The following is an 11,784-nucleotide window of genomic DNA, read 5'->3' on the forward strand; positions in this document are numbered from 1 at the left end:
TGGCAAAATCTGATTATTGATTTTAGCAGAGTTAGCTTGTCTAATCACACTTTGGTTTAGCGCCATGTCACCTACAAAAACATACTTTAAAAGCCAGTGGTCTATATATTCTAATTGAAGTTTTGGAAGCAAATATGGCCAATTAGAGGCCGCAGAATATTTGCAGTATTCACTGAGAACGGCAAATTCACTTGATGCTTTGTACCAACTACGTAATTTCCAATCAGGTATAAAATCATGTTTGAAAATGTCAAGAGCAAAAACCAAATGTTTTCTTTAATGATTCATCTTAAAATTATTTCATATTTATTTAGGATAATCACTGACAACATGTAGATTCTTAGCAACACTATCACTTACCTAAAACCTATTTTCTGATTTCTTATTCATGGAATTACACTGAGGCTCATTAATTGCCAAGTTAAAAATGTATGGGATGTAAACTTCAAATCTTAATACTAACTTAATTCCATAACTGAGAAGAGAGACAATACTCAAGTATCAGCAATCTCAATTTAAACTAGAAAACAAATTCTCAGGTGGGGAAGAATCTAACTTTTAAATACAAGTGATTTCTCTACTCACAAGCAGAGTTTCATATAAATTTACCAATGACTATAAAGCCTTTAGTAATTTTCATATGTAAACACAAAAATACCCTCACCTTCTAAACATTCCTTCTTATTGTCTAGCTTCTCGTGGGCTTTTGCACGTCTAAAGAGAGCTTTCACATATTTGGGATTAAGTTCAACAGCCTTTGTACAATCTTGTGCCACCTCTTTCCATTTTTGCTGTAATTGAAAGTATTAAAAAAAGTCACACTAAAGGAAGCACTGTTCAAGAGAAATCAGTTTTGGAAACTTAACAGGCTGAGTATTAAGAGTCCCATAACACACAAAAATATTCCCAATACATAAAGAGTTAATATCCACAATATATTATAACAGCTCATATAAATACTTGTAATAAAGAAAAGCAACCTGATTTTCAAAAACAGGCAAAGGACCTACTTAGACGATCTTTCTACCACAAAATCTACAAACCTACCTGCATCTCTGTGCTCATATCATTTCCTTCCCTGCTGTTAAAAGTGAGGAAGTGCCCCTCTTCATCAAAGGCTACCCCTCTACTTGTGATCTGGATCCATACTGCCCCCACTTCAAGGACTTCACTCTGTTAGCTATTTCTCCTCTGCATCAATCTCCATCTCTACTGAAGCATTCCCATGAGCATAAAAACACTCACTCTAGTATTTTCCAACTTTTAAAAATCCTCCTTTGATTCCATAATTCCCTGCAGCTACTACCCCATTTCTCAGCTCCTCTTTATTGCCAAACCTCCAAAGAACAGCCACTCTACTTGATTTCTGCTTACCTCAATGGGGGCTCCTTCTCAGTTTCCTTTGCTAAATTCTTCCCCTCCACCTAAGTCCTACAAGTGGAACACTCTCGGCCTCATCTCTACTCTCTCTCCCTAGGTGATTACATCTATTGTCCTGGCATTATATAAAATCTAAAATTAGATGGCTCAGATTGGTCTCTTTAGTCCAAACCACTCTCCTTAAAATAGAGACATTTCTAATTCAACTTCTACTTAGCTGTCTCACTCCTTGCCCATTCTACCGTTATTAACATTCCTGCTTTTCTTTATCCTTCACATCCAATACAACAGCCAAGTTGTTGGTCTCAGCTTTCTTTCATGTTTTACCTAGGCTACTACAACAGCATCCTTATTTGGTCTCCCTGTCTCCACTCTTGCCTCCCTTTAATATATTCTTGACAGAACATTGAAAGCAATTTTAGAGGATGTTCCTGCCCTACTTAATATCCTTAAGTATTTCCCATTACACTCAGAATCAAATCCAATTTCCTTACCTTTGCAAGGCTTTGTCTCATCTGCCCTCTGCTACCTCTCCAGTTGAATCTCTATACTCCAGGATCCTTTATAATCACACCAAACTCTTTTCCTGCCTCAGATCAATTACACATACGGTTTCCTCTATTTTTAACACCGTCTTCTCTACTGTTTGTACCAACCCCACCTCCAGTCATTCCTCTGTTATAGATCAGGTTAATTCTTTAAAGCATTTATGAAGATGTCATTTAGTAGTTCATTGTTTAGCTATCCTTGAACTCTATGCATAACTGTTTGCTTTTATAAACCCAGCTCATACTATAGTAACCTTCCATATAGGAGATGGTCCATAAAATCTGAACAAATGCGGAGAATAAAATTGCCCAATAACCACAGAAAAGGACGGTCAACTTTAGTAACATCTTAAAAAGTGTAAATTAAAACAATGAGAGACAGTATTTTTCTCCTACCAAAATGGCAAATATTATTAAGACTGATAATATAAGTCAGTGAGAACGATAGAAAACAAGCATATTCATGTATTATTGTTTGGAGTAGGTATTGATACAATTTCTTTATATTTCCATTTCTAGAATTTTATTCTTGAATTTTATCCTCCCAAAAGTATGCAAAAAAATACTTATGAAAATATTTACTCAAACATTGAATGCAACAGGTAAAATAGGAAACAATCCAAATGTTCATCAATAGGAAGCTGTTCTCAGTATCCATCTATACAACAGCTACTACTATATATAGCATTTCAGAAAGAATGACAAATTTGCATGTGCGAATAAAAACTGCACAAGATACGGTGGCAACTGAAAGAGTATGTTACAACAATATGTGGTCTCCCCCCCACCCCACATATGGAGACAAAAAGTTGAATAGCCTCAAACTGTTGAGAAGGATGGGTTCACCAGAAACTGTGGCTTCCTGTATTATCTAATTTTATAAAATCTAATATATAGTTATATTTGTAACCAGCAAAACTAAAATCTGTTCTTAAGAAAGTTATGTGATTAAAAGATATGAAAACAAAAAGTCTGTAATTTCAAAATAATTGAAATTGTTCAGAAAATTAATTAGATTTGGGTGGTATTAGCTGAAACACTATGCAAATAAAGAAAACAAAAAGAAGAAAAAAAACACCTAAGATACATACCAACTGTTCAAAGGCAGCAGCTCTGTTTTGATAAAATGTGGAAAGGTCAGCATTCTTCTCTATAGGGCACAAACTGATCGCCTCAGTATAGCACTGAATAGCTTGTTCATATTTTCCTGCTTTAAAGTATTTGTTGCCTTTGTTCTTGGCTGCTTGGGCTCTATCAAGAGAGTTCTAAAATGAGAGGAAATAACACTTACCAATACTCAGGAATAGATTCAGATCAGTGATTAAACAGTGATAAACTGACAGAAGAAAAATGGGGAGGTAGAGTGGCTGTTTATAATATAAGTTGCTTCATATAAGTATCTTCATGGGATAAAGTCTCAGTAGTAGGATTGCTAAGCCAAAGGTTTATATATTTTTTTTTCATATTACAAGTTTTTATTTTAGTTAACATACAGTGCAACTGGTTTTTCGAGAATTCAGTGATTCAACATTTACATACAATACCCAGTGCTCATCACAAGTGCCCTCCTTAATACCCATCACCCGTTTAGCCTATCATCCCCTCAACATCCCTCCATCAACCCTCAGTTTGTTCTCTATCGTTAAGAGTCTCTTATGGCTTGTTTCCCTCTCTCCTTTTTTTTCTTTTTCCCCTTCCCATTTGTTCATCTGTGTTCTTTCTTAAAGTCCACAATTTATGTATTTTTTATTTCAAAAAAATTGCTATAGTACTTTAAATGTAAAGATCCACTTTCCTGCCATTCCTGCCAGCAAGAGTTGTGATAGCTAATTTTTGCCAGTCTAATGGGTTCTCAAACAGGGGTGATTTTACTGGTTAGGACACAATTCACAATTTCTGATCATCCAACCGTAGGAGGCAGGGGTGAGTAGCTGCTATTGTTAACCTGGTGGGTAGACACCAGGGATGCTGCTAAACATTCTGCAATGCACAGGACAGCCCCCCAACACAAAGAATTACCAGATCCAAAATGTCAGTAGTGTCCAAGTTCATTGAAAAACCATGATCTAAAGTAATATTCCAGTATTATTTTGATTTGCATTTTCCTCATTATTAATGAATCTGAAAATCTTTTCATGTTTATTGACCGTACAGCTTTCTTATTCTGAAAAAGATTTATTCATGTGTGTTGCTATTTTTCTTTTTAAATTTTTTTTATTAACATATAATGTATTATTTGTTTCAGGGGTACAGGTCTGTGATTCATCAGTCTTACACAATTCACAGTGCTCACCATAGTACCTACCCTCCCCAATGTCCATCACCCAGCCATCCCATCCCTCCCACCCCCCACCGCTCTAGCAACCCTCAATTTGTTTCCTGAGATTGAGTCTCTTATGTTTTGTCTCCTGCTCTGGTTTTGTCTTGTTTCATTTTTCCCTCCCTCCCCCTATGGTCCTCTGTCTTGTTTCTGAAATTCCTCGTATCAGTGAGATCCTATGATACTTGTCTTTCTCTGATTGACTTATTTCGCTTAGTGTAATACCCTCTAGGTCCATCCACTTTGTTGCAAATAGGAAGATTTCATTTTTTTTGATGGCTGCATAATATTCCACTGTATATATATACCACATCTTCTTTATCCATTCATCTGTTGATGGACATCTAGGCTCTTTCCACAGTTTGGCTATTGTGGACACTGCTGCTATAAACATTGGGGTGCATGTGCCCCTTCGGATCACTATATTTGTATCTTCGGGGTAAATACCCAGTAATTGTGTTGCTATTTTTCTTTTAGGCTGTTTGTCAACAGTGTAGAACAGATACTAGAAACACTTTGCTAGTGTTTTAATTATAATTATTATCCCAAATCTGTTGTTTGTTCATCAGTACATTTTTTGTACTCCCATCTTTGTCTCAGAATCTTCCTGGGGGACCCAACGCACATCCTTCATGTGTACAATATGGAAGAGTTGGTGGTTACCACCGAGGACAGCTGTGAATACCTCAGTCAACATTTGGGAAGCATTCTGGAGACAATTCCAGTTATCCAGGTTCTAGCTACTAAGTCCAAGAGCTTTGTGGCACGTCTTTACCCAAAACTTTGTCAGCATCATCCAGCTTTAACAAACGTGATTGTGAAAGAATCTATAGGTCTTCAACAGGTAAGCACCGACAAAGCAAAAGCAAAAGCAGCTGCCCTTTATAAATAACTTAAGAGGAACTGTGAAAGTCAAGTTACTTAGGGCCTAGGGCATCTCATTCACAAACAGAAAATGAAATAGCAACCTTTTTTTCTATCTGCTCTTTTATCCCTTACTCTGGCTTCATTTTCTTTGCTGCTTTTCCCCCCCTATTTACCTTTTGTTCCCCTTCTCCTTTAGTCTGAGTACAACTATAGTTATTTTTTTTTTAAAGATTTTATTAATTTATTTGACAGAGGGAGACACAACGAGAGAAGGAACACGAGCAGGGGGAGTGGGAGAGGGAGAAGGAGGCTTCCCGCGGAGCAGGGAGCTCGATGCGGGGCTCGATCCCAGGACCCCAGCATCATGACCTAAGCCGAAGGCAGACGCTTAACAACTGAGCCACCCAGGCGCCCCTATAGTTATTTTTTAAAAGTATAGTGTGCAAAGATTTGTTGGAAACTGTATTTATCTAAGTTCAGATATATTAATGCATTTTTTTTTAAAGTAGGCTCCGGGCGCCTGGGTGGCTCAGTCGTTAAGCGTCTGCCTTCAGCTCAGGTCATGATCCTGGAGTCCCAGGATCGAGTCCCGCATCAGGCTCCCTGCTCGGCGGGAAGCCTGCTTCTCCCTCTCCCACTCCCCCTGCTTGTGTTCCCTCTCTCGCTGTGTCTCTGTCAAATAAATAAATAAAATCTTTAAAAAAAAAAAAATAAAGTAGGCTCCACACCCAATATGGGGCTTGAATTCATGACCCCTGAGATCAAGAGCCACATGCTCTACAGACTAAGCCAGCCAGGCACCTCCTAAGTTTAGAATATTAAACAGTTTAAGCCAGCTAGTGTCAATAAGGAACGTATTTTAAAACTAGGATGTAGGAGGATGAAAAGAACCAAATAAACCACAAATAAATTAAAAGATGAATATAAATTCTACCATTTGTCCAAAGCCTTAATCATCTTCCGAAAGCTTTGACAGTGAAAATTCTTGGCACAAAACATCCATAGTAGACAACCAGGAATCTCTTATGTGGCTGTGGACTATAGGAGGGCAACTATCAAGTTGACTGCTGGAGAACTGCATTTGAAGCAACCTCAACAGTCCTCCCACTCCACTGAGAGAAGCAGAAGGCACACTGGAGTAGGGCTCTGTCATCCAGAAGGAGTAAAGATCGACTAAACCCAAGAGACAAGTGACAGGCATACCTGGTCTGTCTTTCAAGAGACCACACTGCCGAGTACTGCTAACATGAGAGAGAGGCACCCAACTCAAATAGAAACTAGTATTTGAGAAAAGCAGTATAAACCAAGCAAACAGAAACTTTAACATCAGTGGAATAAGAGGCTATCACACTTAAAAAAGAGGCTGCTTTTGAGGTGCCTGGGTGGCTCAGTCAGTTAACTGTCTGACTCTTGTTTTCGGCTCAGGTCATGATCTAAGGGTAGTGAGATCAAGCCCCAAGTTGGGCTCTGTGCTGGGTGTGGAGCCTGCTTAAGACTCTCTTTCTCCCTCTCCCTCTAAAAATAAAATAAAAAAAGAAAGAGTCTGCTTTTACAGAGCACCAATTAGACATCTTGAAAGTTAAAAAGGATTATTACAATCAACTCAATAGATGGCCTGGGACTGCATATCAGAATGGGCATAACTGAGGAGCAAATTAACAAGTAGAAGGTAGAGCCAAGGCTATCTGCCAGAATGCAATGAAAACAGAGGATAGGGAGGTGAAAAGTCTGGAGGAAAAGTTAAATGACATGGAGTATAAATCCAGATGTTCCAACATGTATCTATCTGGAGTTTAGAAAGTGAGGCACAGAAAGGTGTGTTTAAGGAAATATTAGAAAAATTCCTGGAGCTGAAATGACACATTTTCAGACACATCAGAGTGAAATCTCCCAACAAAACTCCTGAAAGGTTTTAGGCTGAAAAAAACAGAGGATCCACAAAGGAAAAAGAACCAAACTGGTGTTAGGATGTCACAAACAAGAGGTACTAAAAAAAACCAATGAAGTAACAACTTAAAGTTCTGATGAAAGATTATCTTGAATTTACAATCTTATACCTAGCCAAACTAGCTTTTAAGGTTGAACACAAGAACAGAAATAGAGGTGGTACAACTTCCTTACCACTAAAAATAAACCCGAAAGTGGGGCAAATGATCAATACAAGTAGGAAGGAGGGGATAAAGAAACAAAAAAGCAGCTTACATATAGCAGGATCATTAAACATGTTAATAACAATAATGTTAAAAGGTTAAATCTCCACATTAAAAAACTATGCTGCCTATTAGGCATGACCTAAAACAAAGTGACAGGTCAAAAGAATGTAAAAAAAGTTACAGAAGGCAAATACCAGGAAAAAGAAGGCAGTATCAGACAAATAACCATTAAAAAGCCTCAGATGGAACACAGAAAGACAGTTATACTGATAAAAGGAACAATCTGCCAAGAACACTTGGCACACTTTATGTGCCTAATAAAACTTCAAAATAATGAAACTCAGTTACTTCTGACATTATATATCAAGAAAAACATTCTTCCAATTTCTGGCAAAAAGTTTACAATGTTTCTAAGTCATTTAGAACATGGCTAATACACATCCTTAAACACAAGGGACTGTTTATGTAGAAAACAATGTGGCATATTAAAAGCATGTGAGAAGTGTATCTGACTATAGACCTACTGAAAATTTATTTAGTATTTTAAAGAAAATTTGCAGATTACATAAAAAACATTGCTGGACAGAGTGATGACCTTGTTTTTGTTTTTTTAATTTTATTTTATCACGTTATGTTAATCACCATACATTACATCATTAGTTCTTGATGTAGTGTTCCATGATTCATTGTTTGCGTATAACACCCAGTGCTCCATTCAATTGCCCTCTTTAATACCCATCACCAGGCTAACCCATCCCCCCACCCCCCTCCCCTCTAGAACCCTCAGTTTGTTTCACAGAGTCCATAGTCTCTCATGGTTCGTCTCCCCCTCCTATTTCCCCCCCCTTCATTTTTCCTTTCCTACTATCTTTTCTTTTTTTTTTTTTTAACATATAATGTATTATTTGTTTCAGAGGTACTGACCTTGTTTCATTAGCAGAAACAGCAGTGAACTCTTTCCTGGCTAGAAGTTTAAGGCTAAATAATACCATACAGAATACCAGAAAAAGCATTCATAGCAAGGGCTGACAAGTTAAAAGAACTGAGAAATGAGTACACAAGGCCTCCTTCTTCTACTTAGGATAGACCCTTCTTACTTTTATTCAGCAAAATCTAAATCAACTTAAAATCAATCAGGTGAATCTTTCAATTAGCTATTTTCCTCCACTTGGTCAAGTTTTATAATAGCTCCTTTTAAAATTATTAAAAATTCTTTTACTCCAGGGTGCTTAGCTGGCTCAGTCATTAGAGCGTGCGACTCTTGATCTTGGGGTTCTGATTTCAAGCCTCACAGTGGGTATAGAGATTACTTAAAAAAAAAAAATTAAAAAAAAATTCTTTAACTCCTAAGGCCAAAATCAGAGTCTGATTAATTTCCTTTCCTTATTCCCGTAAAAAAACAAAACAAAAATAACCAAACAAAAAAACCCCACAACATGCCCCCAAACAATAAAAACCCACAAAACCAAAACCAACCCCCACAATGGTCTGAATGACACTGTGGAAAAGGACCAAATTACACAGGCAAATCACCAAGTCGCAATTTTCCTCCAGTGCTCCTCCACTGCCACTCCAGAAAGCAACCAAACTACATTTTCGGAGAGCACAATCTTGGTTAACATCCCTATCACCCTAAGCTCACTGCCTGCCCCATTACTTTCTGTCCAACTATTTCCCTTCATTAATAAAAATGCAGAGAAAGAATAGCATTACAACAAGGACAGTACAGAAAAACTAATTATTTCAGCCTACTGATAAAATTTAGGACAAAAAGCTGGCTAACATAATGCCAACCTTCTCCTGTGTCAGGAACTAAACCCATTTTCATAAGCTTTGAGGTGAAAACCAGGCAGAAATGAAAATATATGCACTGGACAAAAAAGTTTATATTAGAAAACACACGACTAACAATTCTTTATGAGGGATTTTAAATCCATCCTACAGGAATCCTTTGTACTACTTTTCAGTCACTCCCCACCTGCTACCACCAGTCTACATTCTCGAGTTATTATTTAATAATAACTTTCAGAATTAAAGATTGAAGTTAGAAAATAAGCCCAGGGCGCCTGAGTGGCTCAGTTGGTTGGGCGACTGCCTTCAGCTCAGTTCATGATCCTCGAGTCCAGGGATTGAGTCCCACATCGAGTCCACATTGGGCTCCCTGCTCAGGGGAGAGTCTGCTTCCCCCTCTGACCCTCCCCCGTCTCATGCTCTCTCTTACTCTCTCTCTTTCAAATAAATAAGTAAAAAATCTTAAAAAAAAAAAAAAAAAAGAAAATAAGCCCAAAGACAATTTTGAAAGCATATTTTATAAATGAGAAATGAAGATCTGCAGATCTAAAACATAATGGGAGGGGCGCCTGGGTGGCTCAGTTGGTTAAGCGACTGCCTTCGGCTCAGGTCATGATCTTGGAGTCCCGGGATCGAGTCCCGCATCGGGCTCCCTGCTCGGCGAGGAGCCTGCTTCTCTCTCTGACCCTCCCCCCTCTCATGTACTCTCTCTCATTCTCGCTCTCTCAAATAAATAAATAAAATCTTTAAAAAAATAAAAAAATAAAAAAAAATAAAAAAATAAAACATAATGGGAACATCTCGAAACGCTAGTATCTTTCATATGGTCTATTTGCATACTAAAAGCTACTAGGGAGATTTAAAAGACTATAAAGCCATTTATCTTACTGGAAATCACTTTTGGTTTGGATAGTCTTTTTAAGGTTCTGAACATTCCGTAATATTTTACACTAAAATTCTGTGCAAATGCATCTCTCTGCATTTATTACAACAAATTATTTTCTAATTGATCTGAAAATTCTTTTTAACAAGTAAATTGTATCATGTCATTCCCTGCTCAAAACCCTCCAATAACTTTCCACTACTATTACCTACATACAAGACTCTAAACTTTTACTTCAGCCATATACTAAATTTCCACACATGGGCATCAATTCAAACTCTGTGAATACTGGTCAGAATACAGATGAATTATGAAAAAGATATTTACATCTGCCTAGTATGTCACATAAAGTATAATTTAAAATGGTCTACTAGAAAACTTAGTTTTTTTCCATCCACACTTTAAGTTTCATCTCTTCATAATAACTGTCCAGGAGAGTTAACTCCATGACTTGATGTGATTCTGCAAATGAATTCAACAAATATTTGGCGCCAAATGTTACGGGGAATCCGAAGTTAATGCATTAAGCAAAAATCAACTGTCAAAATTACTTTTGAAGAATCTTTAACAGAGTACTCCACTGGGGACGCAGGGTAGGTGCTATTACTATCCTCATTTTACATATAAAGCAACTGAAGGTCAGAGAGACTAATTTGCTTAAGGCAGGATTCAAATTCAAGCAATACTTCTGTACTGCATGGATCATCATCCATGTTTTATGAAGAATATCATTAGAATCACACTCAGATTCACATTCTGGAACTAAATCAAAGAAAACAGATTCAGATATCATATCTTGCTCAGTACTGACTCTAGAGCAAAAGGTCTTTATATGAAAAGACAATCATCAGCACAATTAGATCTTTTTCTTTAAGCCAAGCAATTATAACTGAATTCATTTTAGTTAAAAGCATTTTTTTAGTAATTCTTTTTTTTTTTTTTAAGATTTTATCCATTTATTTGACAGAGAGAGACACAGCGAGAGAAGGAACACAAGCAGGGGGAGTGGGAGAAGGAGAAGCAGGCTTCTCGCTGAGCAGGGAGCCTGATGCGGGCTCAACTGCAGAACCCTGGGATCATAACTTGAGCCGAAGGCAGACGCTTAACCAGCTGAGCCACTCAGGCACCCTAGTTAAAAAGCACATTTGATGTAACTCCACTGTACAACGACCAACAGGATAGTCTTTATCCTGAAGGAATACTAGGGGCAGTGTAAGAAACAAACAGACTGGCAGCTTCTCTACAGAATTACTACTGATTTAAAAAACTGAAACGCCAATTCACATCAGGAAAATGTACATTAGGTGATTAGTAAATTGTAAAATAACCAGAAAATTATTAGGCCCAAAGTAGCAACTGCATATATATATATACATACACACACATACACACATCCAAAACTATTTGGGTAAGACACAAGAATTAAAAACAAATAACTCAGGTAATAAATCTAAAAGGAAACAATGAGAAAAGTAAATATATATGTCTCCTTTCTTCAACAAACACTGTGCTAGAACTTGTCAAACAAGAGGCAAAACCTAGGAATCTGCCCCATACCTTCGCAGAGACATATCTACTCCGGAAAACAATTAACATTTAAAGACAAAAGCGACAGATACTGAAGTATAATACCAGTAAATTTAGTGGAATACAAAGTTAAAAAAAAAAAATCAAGGTTTGACAGTCTGTGAAGGTTACTTACAGGGATTGCTGTGGAACAAAATGACTGACAAAGGACAGTTGGGAAAATACTCCAAGAAGGAAAAACAACAACAGGGTTATTTAGGGCACACACACACACACACACACACACACACACACGAAATTCAGGAGACCAAAAAA

At 37.3% G+C, this 11,784-nt stretch overlaps 1 protein-coding gene across 1 annotated transcript in view; it reads right to left on the reverse strand.

Annotated features, from left to right (window-relative positions):
* TOMM70 (translocase of outer mitochondrial membrane 70) overlaps positions 1-11,784 on the reverse strand; it is a 38,020-nt gene that overhangs the window by 20,092 nt on the left and 6,144 nt on the right. The window contains exons 2-3 of the mRNA XM_021692302.2: positions 3,020-3,193; positions 665-791 (exon numbers count right to left, since the gene is read on the reverse strand). Coding sequence (XP_021547977.1) covers positions 665-791; positions 3,020-3,193 — 301 coding nt within the window. The remainder of the gene's footprint in view (positions 1-664; positions 792-3,019; positions 3,194-11,784) is intronic.

This window comes from Neomonachus schauinslandi, chromosome 1, assembly GCF_002201575.2.
Source record: "Neomonachus schauinslandi chromosome 1, ASM220157v2, whole genome shotgun sequence".
Taxonomy (NCBI): Eukaryota; Metazoa; Chordata; class Mammalia; order Carnivora; family Phocidae; genus Neomonachus; species Neomonachus schauinslandi.